Source organism: Urtica dioica, chromosome 1 (genome assembly GCF_054948205.1).
Source record: "Urtica dioica subsp. dioica isolate 48M chromosome 1, U.dioica_male_clone48M_v1_H2, whole genome shotgun sequence".
NCBI lineage: Eukaryota > Viridiplantae > Streptophyta > Magnoliopsida > Rosales > Urticaceae > Urtica > Urtica dioica.
The window spans coordinates 626,015-652,257 of NC_142756.1; the positions used below are offsets into that span (position 1 = coordinate 626,015).

The window sequence follows — 26,243 nt, forward strand, 5'->3', positions numbered from 1 at the left end:
ATCAAATAAACTTATTAATTTATAAACTAAAGTATTCTGCTAAGTCAGTGAAAGAAACTTATAACAAATTATAACAAATTATTTTAGTTTGTAAATATGTTTTAACTTTTAAGTGACTAAGCAGTTCAGTTTTGTAATTTTGTTTCAAAATGGACCAAATGTGAACAAATCAATGGGTCAGGGACCAAAATGCTAAAACAAAGGTAGGGACCAAAATGTCAAAAAAAAGTCAGAGATTCTTTTTGCAAAATATATATATATATTTGGCAAAGTCTAAAATAGCAATTCAGTACAATATCAGTAGTTTACTTTCAATAATCTATGTAGTTTAAATTTATTTCAATGCTTTGGTAAGCTTTTAGTTTGACCAGAGTAGTCTAGAGCTTTTTCTTCAGGGATAGAGGATCTCTAAAACCTTGTGCAAAGTGCAAACAAAGCAACACGCAAGATATTATTACTATGTATTGAACTCGGAGATATATTACTTAGAGAGCATTTTTTTTTTTTTTTTTTGCATCATAAAAGAATAATAGTTAAGGGCAATCAGAGATCGTGACGGAAATGATGCGAGTCAAAGATATCAAAGTGAATCAACTATATAATAAAATACTCTACGTACTCAAAACGGACATTTTGTTTTTTTATTATTGATTCGGATTTGATTTGAGATCAAGAAAAAGATTCTTAAACCATAATATAGCTGTGACACCATTAAAATACACGTACTCCTAGTCCTACATAAATTTGGATCAAGTAACAAACGAGTTAATTTGTCCATAAAAAAAAAAAAAAAAAAAAAAAAACCCTGAGAAAATGGTTGCTAAAGAGAGCATTGATAAGAAAAGTGGTGGTGGAAATGGATCAATAAGGTCAATATTCATGCACGCCGATGGAGTCGATAAGTTATTGATGGCTTTGGGTTTCGTCGGAGCCGTTTCAGATGGCTTCGCTGATCGCCTTCCTTTGCTTTTCGCCAGCAAGGTTATGAACGCTATTGGCTCTTCTTCAACGTTGGACCCACAAGAATTCACACATACTCTAGATAAGGTATATATCTAATCGAAACCCAATTCAGAATTACGTCTTATATATTTCCTATCAAGCATGATGTGTCTAGTTATTATTCCAATAGAACTATCATCATCAGACCAATATTAGACGTATAAATTATATAAAATCGTATTTTCGCTGGATTTTTTTTTTTTTTTGGGGGTAAAACATATTCTAAATTTTCAGTAACATTTTAATTATAATTTTGAACCATTATCTTACACTATAAATTATATAGAGCAATTGATACAACTAGTCCTCAAATGTCTTAAACTCTTAAAGAGTGAAAATATTAACATTAAAAAATTCTCATAGAGCAACAAAATTAAAATTTTCACGAATACACCGGTAAGATTCTAAAAGTGTAAGGATTATATTGAAAAAAAAAAATTAAGGACTAAACCCATAAATTATTTAAAATTGTGAGGAATATTTGTGTGGATTGCGAAATTTGTTCGGTAGTCTCGTTTTGGATCTTTAATACATGCCTGGACTGTTATATTATGATAAAAACTTTAAAAAATAATTTCTAAAATTAAATTTGTCATAACGCATTTCAGCAGAAGTCGCATTTTTAATTGCGAAAATTAAATAAAGGAAAATAAAAGAAGTTCATTTCGATTAAATTTAATGCCTTTAATGCATGTAGCCTCTACAATTATATAGAACATTTCGAGAGTTAATTAAAATTATATTGTGAGACTAAAAATACTAATTAAGTAAAATGATTTTGAAATAGTGTTTAGATGTAGGATTTTGAAATAGTGTTAAATCTCACCCCAAAAAATAAAATGATTTTTAGAATATTATCAAATGAATTAGTTGGAACAACTTTTCTTACGAAAATTAATTTACTTTTTTTTTTAATTAAACCTGGGCGGAACTACAAAAATTTTATTCATAACCCTCATTTAGACCAACTATGATGCATGTTGCATCATAATTTAGAAATTATTTTTTTAGAACGAAAAACTGTAGTTGTATTGTTCACTAATGCAAATATATATTTTGCATAAAAAAAAGTTTTGCATCTGCATTGGAGATGCTCTTATGGTTGCGGAAATGAAAATAGATTTGCACGAGAAATACACAATTTTAATTGCTGCGGAAACTGAGCTGATGAATGAAAGGTGATCTAGAATGTCAATTTATATGATTTTGCAGGTTGCATTGATGTGGTTATTCATGGCTGCTCTATCAGGGATCTCTTGTTTTGTAGGTCAACTCTCTTAACTATTTTGTGTCTCCTTCTACTTCTCGCCTTTCCTTTAATTATTCATACCAGTTATTTATTGACTGATTTGGTAACCGAAATCAGATGTTCAAATCATTGTTCTGCATGAATTTCAGAAGCATATTGTTGGACAAGAACTGGAGAGAGACAGGCTTCAAGAATGAGAGCAAAGTATTTGAAAGCAGTGCTGAGACAAGACCTCTCTTACTTTGACTTGGACGCCACGGCAACTTCTGACGTCATAACAAGCATCTCAAACGACACTCTCCTCATTCAAGACACCATCAGCGAAAAGGTATTTCTTCTAAAGTCAAAATACAAAAATCTCCAAGTGAGTTGCCATTGTTCTTACTGGGTTCTAGCTGAGACAATATTTAGTCTAGTATCGGAGAAAGCTATAAGAATAGTAAAGCACTCCAAATCTATAATTATCTCATTCGTTTGGATATATTTCCAAGAAAATCAGTCTAGTTCTTTTATAATCACATAGACAATATTTCATGTATCAACAAGGTCTTGTGATATATTTATTTCTTTGTTATTTTTTATTTATTTGAATATAAACAAGTTTTCATTTGTTTCTTGTAAGAAGATCCCAGATTTTATCAGCAAATTCTCGACATTCATCGCCGGTAATGCAGTGGCATTGATACTGTTGTGGCAACTAGCTTTGGCGTCGCTTCCTTTGGCCTTGTTTCTTGTGATTCCGGGGTGGGTGTGTGGAAGATCTATGATGGATTCCGCAGCGGCGATCAGAAGAGAGTACAACAAGGCCGGTTCGATAGCGGAAATGACGATATCGTCCATCAGAACGGTCTACGCCTTTGTGGGAGAGAAGAAGAGTGTAGAGCAGTTTGGGAGGTCTCTAGATTGGTCTATGAAGTTGGGGTTGAGGCAGGGTTTGGTCAAAGGGCTGACCATCGGAAGTAGTAATGCAATCGTGTTTGCTAGTTGGTCTTTTCTTTGCTATTACGGCAGTAAATTGGTCATGTACAATGGTGCTCAAGGAGGGACCGTTTACACTGCCGGACTCTCCATCACGCTCGGTGGATTGTAAGAATCGTTTAGCTCTCTTGAACAAAAAATTGTGTTTTAGATTGTCATGAAACTTGATTTTATTTGTTTCTCGTTTTGATCTATCTAAAACAGGGCATTATGTGATGGTTTGTCCAACGTAAAGGATATATCAGAGGCATGTTGTGTTGGAAAGCGCACATTAGAGGTAATAAACCGCGTGCCAAAAATTGATTCAGAGGAAAGGAAAGGCTTGATTTTGGAGGAATTTTCGGGCCGAGTCGAATTCAAGGAAGTGAGTTTTTCATATCCGTCTAGACCCGAGAGCGTCATCTTTGAAAATTTTAGCCTAACCATCGAATCGAGAAAGACGGTCGCGCTGGTCGGGGCTAGCGGCTCGGGAAAGTCCACGACTTTGGCGTTGCTACAAAGGTTTTACAACCCGCTCGGTGGTGAGATTCTTCTCGACGGAGTTTCCATCAACAAGCTTCAAATAAAATGGCTAAGGTCCCAAATGGCATTAGTCAGTCAAGAACCTTCCCTTTTCTCAACAACGGTAAAGGAAAACATAATTTTTGGTAAAGAGGACGCAGAAATGGATGATGTTCTCGAGGCTTCGATGGCTAGTGATTGTCATACTTTTGTTTCACAATTGCCTCAAGGTTATGACACACAGGTTAGTAATCAATCTTATCGCTTCGGAAAATCTAGCCTTGCTTGGTGACATTTAAAATATATATATATATATATATATATATATATATATATATATATATATATATATATATATTAATTGGAAATGAGAGACGTAATCCATGCCTTATAAACTTGTGAATGATCATTAACATCCCATCCAATAAAACCTTTGTGCTAACTCATTTTAGATCGAATCTCAATATTGGATCGATCACTCTTTTGAACTTTGTTGGGCTACGATCGATAATATATCAAGTAGCATGGGGTTTCACATCAAAACCAATTGGAATATCCCGAAAGATCAGTGAGCGCAAAAATTCTTATCTTAAGGGGGCATGTTAGGAATATCCCACATGAAAAAGAGAATAAGAACAATCAATGTTTATCTCAACCATTTGCTTTGGTCCTTAAGGAAATATAAGATTATAAAATAAAAATTACCAATTAAGGCTCTAATTGTATTCTTACTTTTTATACTTACATGTAAAATGATTAAAATAGGTTGGTGAAAGAGGAGTTCAATTGTCAGGAGGCCAAAAACAAAGAATAGCGATTGCCCGAGCAATCATCAGAAACCCTCAGATCCTCCTCCTTGATGAAGCCACAAGCGCACTAGATTCGGAATCAGAAAGAGTCATTCAAGAGGCGATATACAAAGTGGCATTGGGAAGAACCACACTAATTGTTGCACATCGTCTATCGACGATAAAAAATGCCGACATGATTGTGGTGATGGAGAATGGTCGAGTCAAAGAAATTGGCTCCCATGAAGAGCTGATACGACACGAAAATGGATCGTACAATTCCCTCGTCAGTCTCCAAAAAATGGAGACAAATGCGTGCCATGATGCTAGATCTTTCAGTCAACGCTCTTCGTCAAAAAATGATTTCGACTGTGGTGCTGAAAAGAATGTCAGTCTTATTTTACCCGAAACACGAAACAAAGGGTTAGGTAATTCCAAGAATCGAACAGTGTCGTTCCAAAGATTGATGGGATTGAATAAGCCAGAGTGGAAGCAAGGAATAATTGGATGTTTGAGTGCTGTTCTGTTTGGTGCTGTTCAACCTTTGTTTGCGCTCTTTATGGGAACCACGGTTATGGTGTTTTTTTCTTCTGATCACTCGGAGATCAAAGAAAAGATAAGGAATTTCACGCTGATTTTTCTAGGTCTCTCTGTTTTCTCACTAGTGATCGGTGTTAGCCAACATTATTACTTTGCATATATGGGAGAGAACTTAACTATGCGGATTAGAGAAATGATGTTTTCGAAAATACTCACTTTTGAAGTTGAGTGGTTTGATGAAGATGATAACTCGAGCAACATTATTTGCTTAAGGCTCGCGAAAGATGCCAATGCGGTACGCCTCTATTCGAGCTTGTTAAACTCTTCAAGTTAATTTTGAATTTGAGGTTTTAAGGTGATCAATGCCTTCTAATATTTTTTTTCTAAACATAACTCTTCTTTTTGGCAGCTTCTTGGATCCAATGTAAAATAGAAAACACATATTATATGGTTTTTAAAGAAGACTTTACAGTACCAAATATTTTAGATTATCCTCTTTAACTAATTAATTACATCAAAAGTTGCCATAGTCTCAAGCTATGGTACCAATATAAAGTTTATGTTCCGATTCTTGACTAAATAATAAGAATTAATGACTTCTTTGTTATTTGCAGGTGAGATCTTTGGTGGGTGATAGAATTTCCCTCATTGTACAAGCCGCTTCGATAGTGATAATTTCATGGACGATTGGCTTGGTCATTGCTTGGAGACTCGCTATTGTCTCAATCGCAATCCAGCCCCTTATCATCACATGCTTCTATACGAAGCGAGTTATTCTAAAAAACATAACAAGAAAGGCCATCAAAAAGCAGCAAGACAGCACCAAAATTGCCGCCGAAGCAGTGTCGAACATACGAACAGTCACTACATTCTCTTCACAAGAAAGGATACTAAAAATGCTCGACAAGGCTCAAGAAGGTCCTCGGAGAGAGATTGTCCGCCAATCATGGTTTGCAGGGATTGTCCTTGGTTGTTCTTCAAGCCTCGTGATTGCGAATTGGTGCTTAAACTATTGGTACGGTGGTAAGCTCATCTATAAAGGTTATATTAACCCGAGACAAGTGTTTCAAACGGTGACCGTGGTGGTCAGCACGGGACGTGTCATCGCACAAGCAGGGACTATGACAACTATCCTTGCTAGAGGTTGGGATTCAATTCAATCGGTCTTCGCAATATTGGACAAGGAGACAAAAATTGAGCCCGAAAATTCGGAAAGTTACCAACCGGAAAATATTATAGGTCACGTTGAATTATGCGATATTTATTTTGCGTACCCATCTCGTCCGAACGCAATGATTTTCGAGGGCTTTTCAGTTAACGTGGAAGCTGGAAAATCTCTGGCTCTGGTGGGTAAAAGCGGATCGGGAAAATCCACTATAATTGGATTAACCGAAAGATTCTATGATCCGCTAAAAGGCACGGTGAAAATCGACAACCGGGATATAAGGTCATACCACCTTAGGTCGTTGAGAAAATACATTGCGTTAGTTAACCAAGAACCAACTTTATTTGCGGGCACGATAAGAGATAACATTACGTATGGATTATCAAACATCGTTAGCGAAGCAGAGATCGTGGAGGCGGCCAGGGCATCGAACGTTCACGATTTCATCACGGGGCAGAAGGACGGGTACGACACATTGTGTGGGGACAGAGGATTACAACTATCCGGCGGCCAAAAGCAAAGGATCGCAATAGCACGAGCCGTGTTGAGAAATCCGGCGATTTTGCTTCTGGACGAAGCAACTAGCGCGCTCGACAGTCACTCCGAGAAGGCGGTTCAAGAGGCGTTGGAACGGTTGATGACACGAAGCACTAGTATCGTCGTGGCTCATAGACTGTGTACCATACAAAAGTGCGACGAGATTGTTCTGTTGGATAAAGGACGAGTGGTCGAAAAAGGGACACACTCGTCTCTTATGGCGATGAGACCCACCGGAGCTTATTATTCACTTGCGTGCCTCCAATCTACTGTAATTAACTAGTTTTTGCTGGAAGAAAACTCTGAGAATCTCATTTGATTTTTTGGTTCTAAATGGTAATAAATGTACTGCAATGAAATGAATTGTAGTTAAGAGGATATATTTTCCCGCCGGGTGTTTTTCTTTTATTTTCCTTCTTGGGGGTGAGAGTGCGAGGCTAAATTTTCTTTTTCCTTTTTTAGAAATAACTTTTATTTTCCGTCTTAGCAGGTTTTATGAACGAGATCTTCCATCCCCAAATAACCTTAAATTTAATTTGCTGACATCTTTTAGTTTCCATAAATAAATTATAGACAAAATTTCATATACATCAAATACGCTAATATGAACAAAGAAATATACAAGTTTACGTAATTAAATTTGTCATAACGCTTTTCAGCAGAAGTCGTATTTTTAACATTTCGAGACTCCATATTGTCTTACTCGCAATCCAGCCCCTTATCATCACATGATTCTATACGAAGCGAGTTCTTCTAAAAAACATGACAAAAAAGGTAATAAAAAATGAACTTATTGCGTTAGTGAACCAAGAACCAACTTTATTCACCGGCACCATAAGAGATAACATTAAGTATGGATCGTCGAATGATGTCACCGAAGCAGAGATCGTGGAGGCGGCTAGAGCATCGAGTGTCCATGATTTCATCACGGGGCAGAAGGACGGGTATGATACATTGTGTGGGGACAGAGGATTACAACTCTCTGGCGGCCAAAAGCAAAGGATCGCAATAGCACGAGCCGTGTTGAAAAATCCGGCGATTTTGCTTCCGGACGAAACAACTAGCGCGCTCGACAGTCGCTCGAAAAAGGCGTTTCAAGATGCATTAGAGCGTCTGATGACTAGGAGAACTAGTTTATAGATTGTGTAACCATACAAAATTGCAATGAGATTATTGTGGTTGATAAAGGACTAGTGGTCGAAAAAGGGACTCACTCGCCTCTTACGGCCATGAGACCCACCGGAGCTTATCATTCACTCACAACTCTTCAATCTAATCTCTCGTGATTGTGAAATAAGGATTAGCACAAGTTATGCCTACGTTCCCAATACTGGAGATTAGAGCCTCTAAGTCTAAACCATAGACAATTTTATATGGTTTTTTAATATGATTGTAATAATTGATGTCTCAAATTTAAATAATACTCTCTACATGATTATGACATCATTTGAACATTTTAGTAAATTTTTAAAATTTGAAGTGGCTTGATAAATTGTCCAGGAGTCTTTTATATTATTAAACGTGTATTTATTGCAATGAACAATAATTGAAGGATATATATATATATATATATATATACATATATATATATTACTATATATATATTACAAATCTAACAACTAAAGAGGAAAATTACTGCATTCAAAACATCAAACTCTCAATTGAAGAATATATAATACTGGTTAATTAATATTGTTAATAACGGTTCGTAAAGATACAAAATGGTAAATATTGTTGAAGATAAAATCATAATGCAAAATTCAAATTAAATGTCATATCATAAAAAAAAAATTAGATGTTGGTTAATTTACAATTTCTACGTTCAAGTAACGGATCCGTGTAACTTTTCTATAGCATATCTTGAAGTTTATTAAACTTACACGTTCAGTACATTCTTCTTTTACGTCCTTTTTTTTTTCTTCTTCTTGTGATACTGCGGCGCAATTCCAGAAGGACGAGAGTTGATCAGATGAATAGAATTAGATTTTTGATGCGACGATACCCCAATTTGCAAGATGATTTTTCAACTCATTGTGCAAATTAACTTCCCCTAGTTTTTTTCTAACCGAAGTATACACTTCCTTATTTGTACTAGTGGTAATTATGCCATATTAATAAGGAGATGTTTTAAGTCTCCGCAAACAGAGTTAGCCCTATATAATATTATAAAAGCTCAAGGTAGGAAATCATGTCTACAAACACAATCGTATCAATATCATGATAAAACATTTTAAAAACCTCCCATATCTATTAAAGCAGCTGGCAAATCAAATAAAGAACCATTCTATATAATTAATCTACTGTATATCAAGCGCTATATATAGCCATACATAGAATTCTTAGTAAATAGAAGGAAGAAAAAATGTCCATTGTCAATGTAGTAGGAGTTAATCACGTTGGTAGAGAGACATCGGACATAAGCGGAGTCGTTGAGTTCTACAAAGAGGTTCTTCTTCTTCTCCTCCAACATTATATTATTATAGTATTTCCGTTTTGTACATAAAGACACTTTTAAATCTATTTGATTTCATATGAATATATATACGCGAGTTATTCATTTCAAGATCGAATCAATTGATTTTATTTAAAAGCTCGTTATATTTACTATGGTGTCAGCGATATATATGCTCAAACGAACAAACGTATTATAATGAGCCAACAAAAAGCTATGCAATTTTGACAGCACGTGTTATGATTTGTAAGTTCACAATATTGACTGGTTTCTTATTTTCAATAAATTTTGAGACCAAAATGTGCATACCTTCCATTCATATTTAGTGTTACCTTAAAGAATTTTGAACTTGAGTATTATTTGCCTGAATTATAGATAGTGTAGTCGTAGATTGTAAGCGTAGTATAGCTATTACTAAATATTAGTTAGGGTCCATTGGGAAAATAGTCAACTTAAACGTTTGACATTGCTAAATAGTCAACGTTTGGTAAATCTTACATAAATAGTCATTTTCATTTATTTACGAACGTAAATTTTAGATAAATAGACACCTGCATATATTAGATCACGTCATTATTTATGGCTATTTACTAAAAATTTACCAAACGTTGGTTATCTAGCAATGTCAAACGTTTAAGTTAGCTATTTTCCTAATTTTCTGTATTAGTTTTCATTCGAGTTATTTGACAGGTATTAGGGTTTGAGGAAGCGGACATGGAAGGACTCGTATTCCATGCATCGGTGAAGGTAGTTTGGTTAAACCACCCATCGGGCTTCCAATTCCACTTCATCCAACGAAATCAGCCGACCGATTCCACTTCCAATTCCGCACCGCTTCCAGAAAATCCGCTGCGTAGCACTACAAGAAGACTCGACCCGCGATCACACCACATCAGCTTCTCAGTCACCAATTTCGACTCTACATTGGAAAAACTTAAGGTATATACACTAGCAAGCACATTAGTAATTTCAAACTTAGTTGTATTTAGATCTAACAGACCAACAAGGTTAATCAATTGAAAATAAGGAATTTCTAAAATAGCTAATAATTATCTTAAAATACAGGAATAATTGTTTTAAGAGTGATAAATTGCTTATATGCATGGATGACTATGATTATTTTTATTGATAGCATAAAAAGTAATTTAGACAGCATAAATTTGACTATTTTGTTCAAAATTTAAAATTTTGGCTATTTTGTTGATCATTCATTTTATATGGCTATTTTATTTTAATAAAATGACGGCCGAATTGTTCTCTCTTATTTATTATTATTATGATTATACACTATATAAATATAATGACTTCCTTTTTCTTTTATTTTAGGAAAGAGGAATTAAGACCTATTCTTGGACTTCTGAACGGGATCATGGTAATGTCGTTATCAAACAAGCTTTTTTCTCCGATCCTGATGGTAAGATTTCTAATCAAACTTATTATCAATCAAACAACACTTGGATTAACCATGTGTAGTGCATGACTTTCAGATAATATTCCCTTAAGAAATTAATTGTTATACTGATGCGCATACTAATACTAGCTGTACCTGATCAATTATATATGTTGTCCAGATTTACTAGTAATATCGAATCTTAATAAGCCATGTGATGCAGATATTGTGAGATGCACTTAGAATTATATTACTACCTTCTACATATAGATATAGACCTTTCATTTGACTAGTGATAATTGCGTGTATACTTCCCTAAAGTGATCATTGCTAATTTTTTTTTTTTTTACTTCTTCTAAATATCAGGAAATTTGCTGGAGATAATTGATGTTGAAGAGGAGTCTCTCAGCAATAAATAATTGAAGCCAGCAAAAAAATAAATCCTTTTTCACGTGCATCATGGTTTTATAATTTTTAAATAACAAGTGACTTGCATGTCGCAATTATTTTGCGTATACAAAAAGCTATTATTACTTATGACAGTTGATGTAGTCATTTTACATTTTTACGAGCTTGATTTGTTTCACTTTTGTCTTTATAACAGCTGGAACGATGATGTTGTTTCTATTATTTGTGTGAATATTTCTATAGAGCTGATCACTAACGCCTACAATAATGGGGTATGAGCTAATAAAAATTAATTCCTAGACTAAAAAGAATATTATAATTATCATGCTTGAAATGTTGATGGTCGGTTTTGCATCATAGCCCCAAAAATTGAAAATTGCGATGCAAATGTTATAAAAATTTGAAAAAATTGTGTCCATAAAAATTGTATGACGACCACGAAAATAATGTTGTAAAATTCAATTAAAAAATATATTTCGTTATATATAATCTAGATTTAAATTAGAAAAAATAATTAAACAAACACAATAAACTTAAACACTAAAAAAAAATTGGTTGCAACTAACTAATTCTCTAGTTTAGTTTAAGATTATAATAAAAAAATTATTAAGAAAATAATCCAGGTCGAAGTAAATTAAAACAGGGGTATGATATTCAAGATTAAGATCTTGGTAATAAAGGCGATCATAATGAGATTATAATTCATGGTTTAAATCATGAGGGTCGGGTCTTCTTAAAGCTAAGTATAATATTCTCAGATAAACCTAATTACGTAGTTTATTTCTTCAACTTGGGGTCGCAAGAGCTTTGTATGGTTTATTTTCTTATAAACACTCTCTCTCTCTAGCTTTTCATCTTCTAATCATCATGTAGTATTATGGCAGCTAATGGCATATTAGTTAGTTGAAGTACATTGTTCCTTTTCATCAATCAAAACTCATTCCCAAATTGTAAAAATTTCTTGCAAAACACACACGGCTTTTCAATCATTTGGGCTATTTTTTTCTTTTACATCTTTTCATTAAGTTTAAATTTGAGCGTCATCATTGATGATGCAAAATTTTGGTTCACTTTGGTCGGCATTGCTCTTCCTTGAAACTTCACTGTTTCCGGTGGAGAAAGCTTGCTCGCGGTCGTCGGCGCCAAAACCGGGCGGATCGAGTGTTGGTTACGGATGTTGGGATTTTGACCTCGTCACTCGTCCAGTCGAGCTAGTCACTTCGCCAGTCGAGCTCTTCTCGTCTTCGGTCGAGCTCGTCTATTCGTCAGTCGAGCTCGTCACTTCGTCAGTCGAGCTCGTCACTTCGTCAGTTCGACCTGGAATGAGTTCGCACTTCGTCCAAACGTCTTTGGATTTAGTTCGTCAGTTCGTCCAACCGTGTTGAATGAACTCTGTCAAAACCTCTCCTTTCTCGAAACAAAGAAAAAACGAAAAAATAAAAGAAGGAACACAAGATTTATAGTGGTTCACTTTCAAAGAGAAAGCTACGTCCACTTTGCCGCTGCAATACTATAAACCCAATTGGGAAAGGTTATAAGTACAAGTGTTTCACTTTTTGGGGTACAAAGGAATACAACAAATAGTATCATTTTATATACACTAAGGAAAAGTAAAGTTACTATTTGATGTGGGACTTTATCCAATTTTCTTAGATTAGGCTCCACACTTGACATCCACCATCAACAACGGAGATGTCGACTCGGGATGTGTTGTTCAATATTTGGTTGCTTTGGTTACCAATATGAAGCGAAATGAAATGATCAAATACTTGCAGAGTCTCGTTAGATATCACACTAGCTGTGAGGTAGTACTGAAGATAAGAATGATCAAACTTTTATTTTCTCTTACATTTTAGTCTCTTTTCATGGTTTGAAATAGTTCTTGTCTTGTTTGGATAAGATCTTGTTGAACGGAGGATAAAATACTAAAAATGTAATCAAGTTTTCTCTAAATTTTTTGAGATTTTCGTTTGAATTTCAAGTTTTTGTGTTTTCTTGGTGTGGCAATGACGAGTTCTTAAATCTTGATAATCGAATCGTTGCAGGTGTTTTCTAATGGATTGGTTAATAAATTGTTATAGTTAATATTAAATTGTTTGCCGTTAGTAAGATTAACTACGAGATTAATTATTATACTGTTACTATGAACAAAATTAGTTATGGTTATGATTACTGATAATAAAATTAACTATTGTTCTTGTTACTATTGTTATTGTTATCGATAATAAGATTAACTATCATTATTGTTACCGTTATTAAGAATAACTAGTGTCATTATCATCGTTAACAATATTAAGTGTTATTTTTGTTAGGTTAATAAAATTTATTGTTTCAAATACTAGTTGTAAAGGGTAAGGTAGGAACTTATTATAATATTGGCTATTCTCTATAAAACAAAATGATAATTGGGCACATTCAATTACTTACGGATCTGAAAAGGGCACATTCAGTTACTTAATACAAGATCATAGGTGACTACGACACGTTTCGAGTCGATACAGTCTGTCTGTCAAAGATACTAAAGATCTGAGAATGTAGTATAAAATATTCGTAGCATATTGAACGAGTTTGATTATAATAATATTAATAGAAATTTGAAACACAATGATGATCAGACGGCGGAGGCACGAGCCGCAAACTCCGGATCTCTTGCCAAAGAATGCAGAGTGTGAGTGAAGAGGGTGATCTCGAAGTTGGCGCTCCCATCTCCGGCCGGCGACGCCCTGGGCTTCATAACCCCGTCCTCGCACCCGGAGTTGGTCCGCATCGCAGCCGGCGGGCCCCACCCGAAGTCGCTCCGGAACACGTCGAACCGCAGCGATCCCATCGTCACCAGCGCGTTCCGCGGCAACGCCGCCGCCTCCGCCGCCGGCTCCCGCGCCAGGAACCGCCTGATCTCCGCCGGAGTCTGCGCCGATATCACCTCGTTGAGCTTGCGCGCGGCGGCCACGAAGCCTGCTTGGCCGGCGAGAATCTCCCCGGCCGTGGACCACGCCTCCACACGCCTCACCGCGTTCCCGAAATACCCCTCCGGCAGCGGCGGCTCCGTCCTCGGCCTCAGCCCCACCCCCACCACGTAGCACACCCTCTCCGCCGGGTCGAGCCCGCGGCTCCGCGTCACCGACACCCACAGGTGAGCCATCACCGCCTGGAAAGACGAGACGACGGTCGTCCCGCCGCCCCCGGAGTTGGCCTTGGCCTTCAGCTCCGCCACCGCCTCCTTCGAGAACCGGAACATTCTGGAAGTGATCGGCCGCGAAGACTGGCCGGCCGGGGCCCGGCTCGGAAGCTTGCCGAGGCGGATCGGGAGGTCGAACACGCCGTCGAAGAGCCCGCGGCGGTCGAACACCGGCGCCGGCGGTGGCGCGGGGCGGCCCCGGGCGATGTGGGACCAGGCGTTGACGAAGCGCCAGAACGACGTCCCGTCCGCGGCCGCGTAGCTCGCGGCCACGCCCAGCACAATGCCGTCCGCGATCTCCGTTACTTGGACCGCAAGCAAGGGTTCCGAGACTCCATGGCAGCTCAGCTGCCCATTCATTGGGTAAAACGAGCGGAGGAGCTCCCTTGGGACGTCGGCCGGGGAGACGAGGTCGGCCACGGTAACAACGCCGTCGGCCGCCGCCGCGTGGACGAACGGTACTCCGTCGCCGGCGCCGCAGTCGACGGAGTAAGTGTCGTCGGAGATGGCGAGACGGCCGGCGAGCGGGTAGAATATGTCCAGAGCGTGGGAGAGAGTAGCTTTCAGATGCTCGACGGTGCTCTGATCGATGGGTGGTGATTGGGGACTCTGCTGGAAGATCAGACACGCTTGGATCGGAGGTTCCAAAAGGTGTCGGAGATCGCTCGGAGTCAGCTCGAGCCGATCACCGCCTCTACAGTTTGGAACAACATTGGAAGATGAGATTACTCGGATCATCGTTTGGACTTTGGAGGCTGATAATAGTATGAAAGTACTGTTTTACTTCTCTCTCTCTCTCTCTACCAAATCACAATTCACACATAATCATGCCACAGCAGCAGTACCCTAATTTATAGACTTTTCAAATCTGAAATCGCATACTTACAAGTTACAAGAAAACACTCATTATTCTCGCGGACAGTATTGTCCATATTTATTTCATTCTTGAGTGTGTGGTAATACATTAGATTTTTATATTTGTCCAATCTCATATTTGTATATATCTGATTAAGTATCATTGGCTAATAAGACCCTCTCTACAAAAACAAAAACAAAACATTATTATCGAGTAACAACGCTTAGGTTGCGATGATGTTCAGCTAATGTATACAACTTAGTAGGGCTCGATTTTGGTCTTAAAAGGTTCTGATTTTTGGCCTTTAAATTTTTGGACCAATAATCATACCTAATCGGTTCAAAACCGAAATTCGATTTTTCAAACATTTAATTAACCGAATTTTAAAAGCCAATATCCAATTTAAAAAACAGTTATCCGGTTATCCAAAAAATTTGTTATCCAGTTCAAACAATTTTAGTTTTTACAATTTTGTACCAATTTAAAAAAAAAGACTCAATTATCTGGTTTCAAAATTAAATATCTAGTTGAAGTAATTCCAACGTCTAGCTAGTTCGATAATTTTTTGTTTTTTTAAACCACTCCCCACTTTCGTAATCTAAAGTTTATTTTCTCGTATTGACTAAATAGTAAAAATCATGAAAATATTTTGCAAGTGAGATCGTTAGTGGGTGATAGAATTTCCCATATTGTACAAGCAGCCTCTGTGGTAATGATCGCCTGGACGATCGGGCTAGTCATTGCTTGGAGACTCGCCATTGTCTCAATAGCGATCCAACCCCTTATCATCACATGCTTCTATACGAGGCGAGTTCTTCTGAAAAACATGTCAAGAAAGGCCATTAAAGAGCAACAAGAGAGCACCAAAATTGCCGCTGAAGCAGTGTCGAATATATGAACCGTCACAACTGTATTTTCCTCCCAAGAAAGGATATTAAAATTGCTCAACAAGGCTCAAGAAGGTCCTCGGAAAGAGATTGTCCGCCAATAATCATGGTTTGCAAGAATCGTCCTCAGTTGCTCTTCCAGCATTGTGATAGCTAATTGGTGTTTAAGTTATTAGTATGGTGGTAAGCTCATATCAAAGGGTTATGCAAGCCCTCGAGAAGTTTTTCAAACGGCAACGGTGTTGGTCACCACATGATGTATCATCGCACAAGCGGGGACTATGACAACCATCCTCCGTAGAGGTTGGGATTCGATTCAATCGGTCTTTGCAATATTAGACGAGGAAACAAAGATTGAGCCAAAAAATTGTGAAAATTACCAACAAGAATATGTTAGGTCATGTCGAATTATGCGATATTTATTTTGCATACCCGTCTCGTCCAAACTCAATGGTTTTCGAGGGCTTTTCAATCAACGTGAAAGCTGGAAAATTTATGGCTCTGGTGGGTAAAAGCGGATCGGGAAAATCCACTATAATTGGATTAACGGAAAGATTCTATGATCCGCTAAAAGGCGCAGTGAAAATCGGCGGCTGAGATATAAGGTCATACCACCTTTGGTCGTTGAGAAAATACATTGCATTAGTTAACCAATAGCCGACTTTATTTGCGGGCACGGTAAGAGATAACATTACGTATGGATTATCAAACGTCATCAGCGAAGCAGAGATCGTGGAGGCAGCCAGGGTATCGAACGCCCACGATTTCATCACGGGGCAGAAGGACCGGTACGATACATTGTGTAGGGACAGAGGATTACAACTATCCGGCGGCCAAAAGCAGAGGATTGCAATAGCACGAGCCGTGTTGAGAAAGCCGGAGATTTTGCTTTTGGTCGAGGCAACTAGTGCGCTCGACAGTCATTCCGAGAAGGTCGTTCAAGAGGCGTTGGAACGCTTGATGACACGAAGTACTAGTATCGCCGCGGCTCATAGACTCAGTGCCATGCAAAACTGCGACGAGATTGTTGTGTTGGATAAAGGACGAGTGGTCACGAAGCACTAGTATCGTCGTGGCTCATAGACTCTGTACCATACAAAATATTCCCTAGAATGAGGGCTCTAAGTTTAATATGTGCACGTATATATTTTAAATGATTTGTCTTGTTGCGGGCTCAGCATTAACCATTGCTTGTTGTCTGAAGACTCTGCGAATTTCATATGATTTTTGTTTTGAATGCTTATACATCAACTGTAATGAGCTGTAGTTTGAGGAAATATGTGCTAGCAGTATAATAGTACTGTTAAATAAGTGCATATATATCAGCACGTCATAACTTATAAATAAATATATTAGTACATATGACAAAATGCGATCAGCTATGATCAAAGATATTGTATGTGATATAAAATCTCAATAGGTGCAGGAGAGTTATACGAATATTTCGGTCAATGTTATATATATATATATATATATATATATATATATATATATATATATAATCAAAATCAAGACATAATCTACGTAATCACCATCAAGATACACCTGGTATGTGTACAGGTTCTTCATAAAATTTATGGTTTTTGGTCCAAGGAGTCCCTAACTTTTTTTTTTTTGATGATTGTGACGTTATGGTCCATAACCTTAGCATTTTAGTCTCTAATTTATTGATTTTTTTGTACTATTTTGGCTCTTCTAAAAAAATATACACTTTGTTTATATGAATTATACATCTTATCAACTTAAAACATGTTTATCAAATAAACTTATTAATTTATAAACTAAAGTATTCTGTTAAATCAATAAAAGAAACTTATTAAATTATATCTTGACTAAGGTATGTACATTTCAAATTATAACAAATTATTTTAGTTTGTAAATATGTTTTAAGTGACTAAGCAGTTCAGTTATGTAATTTTGTTTAAAAATGGACAAAATCTGAAAAAATCAACGGGTCAAGGACCAAAATGCTAAAAAATGGTAGGGACCAAAATGTCAAAAAAAAAGGTTAGAGATTCTTTTGGCAAAAAAAAAACTTAAATTTATTTGGCAAAGTCTAAAATACCAATTCAGTACAATATCAGTAGTTTAATTTCAATAAAATATAAATAATGATTAATTATAAATAAAGATCTGTTTATTTGATCATTTACTATATATAGGGTGAAGCGGCTATATAGCCAAATAGAACTTAAGCTTTTGCAAAATAGTCATAGTTTGTCAACTATAAGCAAACTAGCCAACTTAATCTAGGTTGGATTAAATTTAATCCCAACGAACTATAAAGACAGAATGTAAGGTTTATGATGGCTGGATTAAAATTAATTGAGGCAGGATTAAATTTAATGACAATCTGGAAATCCAACAGATCTGAAGCAGAACCGAAACATCTCCTTCTTCGACGACGCGATTCTTGCGTCCTCGACGCTCGCGATGTTCCCGATCGCTCCGACGGCGGCGGCGAAACCGGATCGCTGCGGGAGAAGACTCGACGGAGACGGCGTCACCGATGACGGAGACGGCGAGGGCAGCGAGATCGCGGAGAGGAGTGCTGGTACAGCCTGGGCTTCACGGAGCGGAGGTAGTTCGCCTGGTTAGGGATTCCGAGTCCTCCGCCGTAGGCCTGGTGAGACTGGAACTCGGCGAGAGTCCGCTTTCCGATGAGAGTGGTGGCGTGGGGGCTCTGGCGAGCAACGCAGTGTGGTCCAGAAAGATGGCTATTTGAGAGATGGCTATTTTACCAAACAAATGAAACTATGGCTATTTTGCAAAAACAATAGTTTGAGATTGGCTAGTTCATACCATTTTTCCTATATTTATATAAATGATCTAAAAACTATTTTTTTTTTTTTTTTTTTTAATGAAACACCTACTTGCTTTGGTAAGCTTTTAGTTTGACCAGAGTAGTCTAGAGCTTTTTCTTCAGGGATAGAGGATCTCTAAAACCTTGAGCAAACAAAGCAACACGATATTATTACTATGTATTGAACTCGGAGATATATTACTATGTACTAGGAGCTTTTTTTTTTTTTTTTTTTTGCTGCATCATAAAAGAATACTAGTTAAGGACTTAAGGGCAATCAGAGATCGTGACGGAAATGATGCCAATCAAAGATATCAAAGTGAATCAACTATATAATAAAATAATATATGTACTCAAAATGCACATTTTTTTTATTATTGATTCGGATTTGATTTGAGATCAAGAAAAAGATTCTTAAACCATAATATAGCTGTGACACCATTGAAATACATGTACTCCTAGTACGTCCTACATAAATTTGGATTAAGTAACAAACGAGTTGATTTGTCCATATATAAAAAATAAAAATAAAATAAAAAACTGAGAAAATGGTTGCTAAAGAGAGCATTGATAAGAAAAGTGGTGGTGGAAATGGATCAATAAGATCAATATTCATGCACGCCGATGGAGTTGATAAGTTATTGATGGCTTTGGGTTTCGTCGGAGCTGTTTTAGATGGCTTCACTAAGCGCCTTCCTTTGCTTTTCGGAAGCCACATTATGAATGTCATTGGCTCTTCTTCAACGTTGGACCTTCAAGAATTCACACATACTCTAGATAAGGTATATCTAATCGAAACCCAATTCAGAATTACGTCTTATGTATTTCCTATCAAGCATGTATCAACTAGTTTTTATTATTACAATAGGAGTGTTATCATCAAACTAATATTAGAAGTAGAAAAAATGAAACAGTTTTTTTTTTTTGGCAACATATTCTAAATTTTTAAGAATAATCTCACGGACTAGGCCACTTGAAACGTTGTATTTGTAATCTAGCCAACGTTCAAGCATATTTAAAATGTAGTCACATTTGGTAACATGACTTCATTGATCAGATAGCATTTTACTTGATTGTCCTTAGCATTTTCATATGTACTAATTTTGATAAATAGCTAATTGATCAAATAAATGAAACGTTAGTTGGTTCCTTAAAATCAAGTTTGAAATTTGCTAGATAGTTACGGCATCCATTTTTTAATGATATTTTTAGTTATACTTTTGAAGCATTATCTTACATATAAATTTTAAAGAGAAATTGGTAATACTAGTCCTCAAATTTTTTAATAACGAATTAGCCCTTAACTTTACATTTTTCTATTCCGTCCTTGAAATTTTGAACGTTGCCCATTTAAGTTATTACATTTTTATTTTTATAATTTCATCCCTAAATTTTTGCATTTTGACGATTTTTTCCTTAAATTTTTTAATTATCTAATTTCATCCCAAAACTTTTTCTGTATGTTTTTATTTATACTAATTTTGTCCCTTCATTAACATAATTTCTAATTCAATCTAGGTTATTTATTTGATTAAGTTTAACGGCTCATGTTGTTTTCATTAACACATACTATAGATTTTTTTATGACATTTTTAGTTATAACTTTGAAGCATTATCTTACATTAGAAATTTTATAGAGCAATTGGTACCACTAGTCCTCAATTTCTTTAGAAATTCATAACTTAGTAGGTCATTCCAAACATTATGTTTGGTATATAATCAACGTTTGGTACATCAATTTTTCATTTTGTCATTTCAGCCTTTTTTCTACAGTGATTTGACACTCTTTCTCTCTCATACAATTTTTTTATTTTTGTTCTCATCAAAACTTCAAAAATCCATATCTTCCTCATATGAACTCGAAATTGAGTGATTCAAAATTTTACGGATTTGTGGTAGCTTCAAAAATAGACTCATTGTGTAGGATGAAAAATCATATCTACTATTGTAGAATTCCGCCGGAGTTCACTAATTGCTACATTAATTGTCGAATTTTTAAATTATTTACATTTTTTTTGTTAATTATAACATGTTTAATAGAAGGGTATTTAAGTCTAATATAATTGTCATTGACTATTTTCCTAAACGTTTGCAAACGTTGGTTACGTCCCAATTTTATAGTTTAGTTTTGGCTACAAATCTACAACACCCATTTCTTTAAGGGAGGACTATTTGTATCACATAATAATTCTGCAACTATTTGCACCAAAAAAACATAATTTCAATTGTTGCCAAAACTTGGCTGATGAATGAAAGGTGATCTAAAATGTGGCATTTTTTTTATATGATTTGCAGATTGCATTGACGTGGTTATGCATTGCTGGTCTAGCAGGAGTCTCTTGTTTTGTAGGTCAACTCTCTTCCTCACAACCTCTCTAACTTTTACTTCTTGCCTATTCTTACTATTCATTCATATCAGTTTTTTGTGTGATTTGGAAACTGAAATAAGATATTCAACACATTATTCTTCCCTAAGTTATTTCAGAATGATCAAGTTTGGTATGTATGGTTGGAATTATTTCAGAAGGGTATTGTTGGACGAGAACAGGAGAGAGACAGGCTTCAAGAATGAGAGGTAGGTATTTGAAAGCAGTGCTGAGACAAGACCTCTCTTACTTCGACTTGAACGCGAACACAACCTCCGATGTCATAACAAGCATCTCAAACGACACTCTACTCATTCAAGACACCATCAGCGAAAAGGTATGTGTTCTAAAGTCAAAACTTGTTGATATCGACTTTACATGCACACGCACACCAGATTGAAAGAGATTATAATACGTAAATCCCAAGAGGAGTCGTCATTGTTGTTAGTGATTGTTGTTAGTGGGTTCCTATAACAATAATTTAGTTTAGTATCCATGATAGGAAGGAAAAGATTTATAAACAAGATGGAGGAAACTGAATCTTTCTATTATAAAGAGAACTTTGCACTTCATAGATCCGTATATAAAAATGGACTTTTAGTTATATAGTCATTTGAGTTGTAACGTTTTGTATAATAATCAATCTTTTGTAAATTTTCTGTAATAATAGTCACCTCAACTTATTTACGGCACTAAAAAAGACAAAAAAAAAACCCAAAATATGCGAGATTTTTTTTTGGGTATTTTTATCTTTTTTAGTGCCGTAAATAAATTGAGATGATTATTTACAAAAAATTTACAAAATGTTAACTATTAAGCAATTCTTAGACTTTCAGTGGCTTATTTGACTAATTTTTTGTTATAAAAATAGTAAAACTCTCCACTCCAAATCTATAAACTTATACTTCATTTGGATAAGTTAATTTCTTGTAGTATGTTTATTTCTTTGTTTTTTTAATATATATAAATAAACAAGTTGTTCTTTCTCTTTCTTTTAAACAGATCCCAGATTTTATCAGCAAATTCTCTACGTTCATAGCCGGTAATGTGGTGGCAATGATATTACTGTGGCAACTGGCTTTAGCATCGCTTCCTTTGAGTTTGTTTCTAGTGATTCCGGGGTGGTTATGTGGAAGATCTTTAATGGATTTAGCGGCGGCGATCAGAAGAGAGTACAGTCAGACGAGTTCAATAGCAGAAATGGCGATATCATCCATTAGAACGGTCTACGCCTTTGTGGGGGAGAAAAAGAGCATAGAGCAGTTTGGGAGGTCTCTAGATTGGTCAATGAAGTTGGGGCTGAGGCAGGGTTTGGTCAAAGGGTTGACCATCGGAAGTAGTAATGCAATCGTGTTTGCTAGTTGGTCTTTTCTTTGCTACTACGGCAGTAGATTGGTCATGTACAATGGTGCTCAAGGAGGGACCATTTTCACCGCCGGACTCTCCATCACTAACAGCGGATTGTAAGAATCATTTAGCTTTGTGAAACGAAAAGAAAATCTGTTTTATATTGTTACGTAATTTGATTTTACTTGTTTATCTCTTTTTGATCTATCTAAAACAGGGCATTAGGTGATGGTTTGTCCAACATAAAGGACATATCAGAGGCATGTTGTGTTGGAAAGCGCACATTAGAGGTGATAAATCGCGTTCCAAAAATTGATTCAGAGGAAAGGAAAGGCTTGATTTTGGAGGAAGTGTTGGGCCGAGTCGAATTCAAGGAAGTGAGTTTTTCATATCCGTCTAGACCCGAGAGCGCCATCTTTGAAAACTTTAGCCTAACCATCCAACCGAGAAAGACGGTTGCGCTGGTCGGGGCTAGCGGCTCGGGAAAGTCCACGGCTTTGGCGTTGCTACAAAGGTTTTACAACCCGCTCGGTGGTGAGATTCTTCTCGACGGAGTTTCCATCAACAAGCTTCAACTAAAATGGCTAAGGTCCCAAATGGCATTGGTCAGTCAAGAACCTTCCCTTTTCTCAACAACTATAAAGGAAAACATAACTTTTGGTAAAGAGGACGCAGAAATGGATGATGTTCTCGAGGCTTCGATGGCTAGTGATTGTCATACTTTTGTTTCACAATTGCCTCAAGGTTATGACACACAGGTTAGTAATCAATCTTATCGCTTTCGGAAAATCCTTGCTTTGTGACATTTTTCAAATAAAAACTAATTGGAAATGAGAGACGTAAACTAACCTTATAAACCTGTGAAGGATTACTAACATCCCACCCAACAAAACACTTTTGTTCACTCATTTTAGATCGAATCTCAAATATTGGATTGATCACTCATTTGAACTTTGTTGGGCTATGATAATATATGAAGTAGCATAATGGGGTTCATATCAAAACCAATTGGAAATGAGAGAGCATGTGTATCCCGAAAGAGAAGTGAACGCAAAAATGCTTATCTTAAGGAGGCATGTTAGGAATATCCCACATATGAAAATATAACCAATTGAGGCTCTAATTGTCTTCTTTTTTTTTGTACTTGCTTGTTAAAATAATAAAAATAGGTTGGTGAAAGAGGAGTTCAATTGTCAGGAGGTCAAAAACAAAGAATAGCGATTGCCCGAGCAATCATCAGAAACCCTCGGATCCTCCTCCTCGATGAAGCCACAAGCGCGCTAGATTCGGAATCAGAAAGAGTCATTCAAGAGGCGATATACAAAGTGGCATTGGGAAGAACCACACTAATTGTTGCCCATCGTCTATCGACGATAAAAAATGCCGACATGATTGTGGTGATGGAGAATGGTCAAGTCAAAGAAATTGGCTCCCATGAAGAGCTGATACGACACGAAAATGGATCGTACAATACCCTTGTCAGTCTCCAAAGAATGGAGACAAACGTGTGCCATGATGCAAGATCTTTCAGCCAACGCTCTTCGTCGAAAAAATATTTTGACTGTGGTGCTGAAAAGAATGTCGGTCTTATTTTACCTGAAACACAAAACAAAGGGTTAGATAATTCCAAGAATCGAACAGTGTCGTTCCGAAGATTGATGGGATTGAATAAGCCAGAGTGGAAGCAGGGAATAATTGGATGTTTGAGTGCTATTCTGTTTGGCGCTATTCAACCTTTGTTTGCCCTCTCTATAGGAACCGTGGTTATGGTGTTTTTCTCTTCCGATCACTCAGAGATCAAAGAAAAGATAAGGAATTCCGTGCTGTTTTTTCTAGGTCTCTCTGTTTTCTCACTAGTGATCGGTGTTAGCCAACATTATTACTTCGCGTATATGGGAGAGAACCTAACTATGCGGATTCGAGAAATGATGTTTTCGAAAATACTCACTTTTGAAGTTGAGTGGTTCGATCAAGATGATAACTCGAGCAGCATTATTTGCTCGAGGCTCGCAAAAGATGCCAATGTGGTACGCCTCTATCTGAGCTTGTTAAAACTCTTCTTCTTATTTGATTTTATAGATATCTAAAGTTTTGAGGTAATGAATTGATTGATGCCTTCTACTTTATAATATATAAAAAAAAAAAAAAAAAAACTCTTTTTTTTATCCAATGTAAAAGAGAAAACACATTTAAAAATTGTTTTATAACCTGACGTTGGATTTCAAATATTTCAAATTATCCTCTATAGCAATGAAGTACAGCCAAAGTTCAAATTGCCAACATTAACTTCCCATTCTTAATGAAAGTAATAAATAAGGATTTCTTTGTTATTTGCAGGTGAGATCTTTGGTGGGTGACAGAATTTCCCTCATTGTACAAGCCTCTTCGGTAGTGATAATTTCGTGGACGATTGGGTTGGTCATTGCTTGGAGGCTCGCTGTTGTCTCGATAGCAATCCAGCCCCTTATCATTGCCTGCTTCTATACGAGGGGAGTTATTCTAAAGAACGTGATAAGAAAGGCCATCAAAAAGCAACAAGACAGCACCAAAATTGCCGCCGAAGCAGTGTCGAACATACGAACTGTCACTACATTCTCTTCACAAGAAAGGATACTAAAAATGCTCGACAAGGCTCAAGAAGGTCCTCGGAAAGAGATTGTCCGTCTATCATGGCTTGCAGGGATTGTCCTCGGTTGTTCTTCAAGCATCATGATTGCAAATTGGTGTTTAAACTATTGGTACGGTGGTAAGCTCATCTATAAAGGTTATATTAGCCCGAGACAAGTGTTTCAAACGCTGACTGTGGTTCTCACCACGGGACGTGTCATCGCACAAGCAGGGACTATGACAACTATCCTTGCTAGAGGTTGGGATTCAATTCAATCGGTCTTCGCAATATTGGACAAGGAGACAAAAATTGATCCCGAAAATTCGGAAAGTTACCAACCGGAAAATATTATAGGTCACGTTGAATTATGCGATATTTCTTTTGCGTACCCATCTCGTCCGAACGCAATGATTTTCGAGGGCTTTTCAGTTAACGTGGAAGCTGGAAAATCTCTGGCTCTGGTGGGTAAAAGCGGATCGGGAAAATCCACTATAATTGGATTAACCGAAAGATTTTATGATCCGCTAAAAGGCACAGTGAAAATCGACAACCGGGATATAAGGTCATACCACCTTAAGTCGTTGAGAAAATACATTGCGTTAGTTAACCAAGAGCCAACTTTATTTGCGGGCACGATAAGAGATAACATTACGTATGGATTATCAAACGTCGTTAGCGAAGCAGAGATCGTGGAGGCGGCTAGGGCATCGAACGTTCACGAGTTCATAACGACGCAGAAGGACGGGTACGACACATTGTGTGGGGACAGAGGATTACAACTATCCGGCGGCCAAAAGCAAAGGATAGCAATAGCGCGAGCCGTGTTGAGAAATCCGGCGATTTTGCTTCTGGACGAAGCAACTAGCGCGCTCGACAGTCACTCCGAGAAGGTCGTTCAAGAGGCGTTGGAACGCTTGATGACACGAAGCACTAGTATCGTGGTGGCTCATAGACTGTGTACCATACAAAACTGCGACGAGATTGTTGTGTTGGATAAAGGACGAGTGGTCGAAAAAGGGACACACTCATCTCTTATGGCGATGAGACCCACCGGAGCTTATTATTCACTTGCGAGCCTCCAATCTACTGTAATGAACTAGTCTTTGCTGGCTGAAGACTCTGCGAATTTCATTTGATTTTTTGGTTCTAAATGGTAATAAATGTACTGTAATGAAATGTAGTTTGAGG

The 26,243-nt window shown here is 37.0% G+C and overlaps 4 protein-coding genes and 1 pseudogene across 4 annotated transcripts; 4 read left to right on the forward strand and 1 right to left on the reverse strand.

The window, feature by feature from the left end:
• The first annotated feature begins 189 nt into the window (after positions 1-189).
• Positions 190-7,043, forward strand: LOC149405996 (ABC transporter B family member 15-like). Its single transcript, XM_089608409.1, has 9 exons — positions 190-203; positions 701-793; positions 855-1,047; positions 2,215-2,269; positions 2,401-2,579; positions 2,877-3,337; positions 3,434-3,974; positions 4,496-5,353; positions 5,673-7,043. The coding sequence occupies exons 1-9, from the start codon at positions 190-192 to the stop codon at positions 7,041-7,043; spliced, it is 3,765 nt and encodes a 1,254-aa protein (XP_089464535.1).
• A 2,079-nt stretch (positions 7,044-9,122) lies between these two features.
• Positions 9,123-11,188, forward strand: LOC149405997 (glyoxylase I 4-like). The gene is made up of 4 exons (XM_089627885.1): positions 9,123-9,206; positions 9,903-10,151; positions 10,539-10,626; positions 10,969-11,188. The coding sequence occupies exons 1-4, from the start codon at positions 9,123-9,125 to the stop codon at positions 11,019-11,021; spliced, it is 474 nt and encodes a 157-aa protein (XP_089484011.1). The 3' UTR covers positions 11,022-11,188.
• A 2,295-nt stretch (positions 11,189-13,483) lies between these two features.
• Positions 13,484-15,042, reverse strand: LOC149405998 (putative acetyltransferase At3g50280). The gene has a single exon (XM_089627878.1). The coding sequence runs from the start codon at positions 14,924-14,926 to the stop codon at positions 13,622-13,624; it is 1,305 nt and encodes a 434-aa protein (XP_089484004.1). The 5' UTR covers positions 14,927-15,042; the 3' UTR covers positions 13,484-13,621.
• On the forward strand, positions 15,016-16,996 carry LOC149405999 (ABC transporter B family member 15 pseudogene; annotated as a pseudogene).
• A 2,286-nt stretch (positions 16,997-19,282) lies between these two features.
• LOC149406000 (ABC transporter B family member 15-like) lies at positions 19,283-26,241 on the forward strand. Its single transcript, XM_089608471.1, has 7 exons — positions 19,283-19,516; positions 21,030-21,084; positions 21,259-21,437; positions 22,103-22,563; positions 22,665-23,205; positions 23,617-24,474; positions 24,785-26,241. Exons 1-7 carry the CDS (start codon positions 19,283-19,285, stop codon positions 26,153-26,155), a joined length of 3,699 nt encoding a protein of 1,232 aa, XP_089464597.1. The 3' UTR covers positions 26,156-26,241.
• Positions 26,242-26,243: the final 2 nt, after the last annotated feature.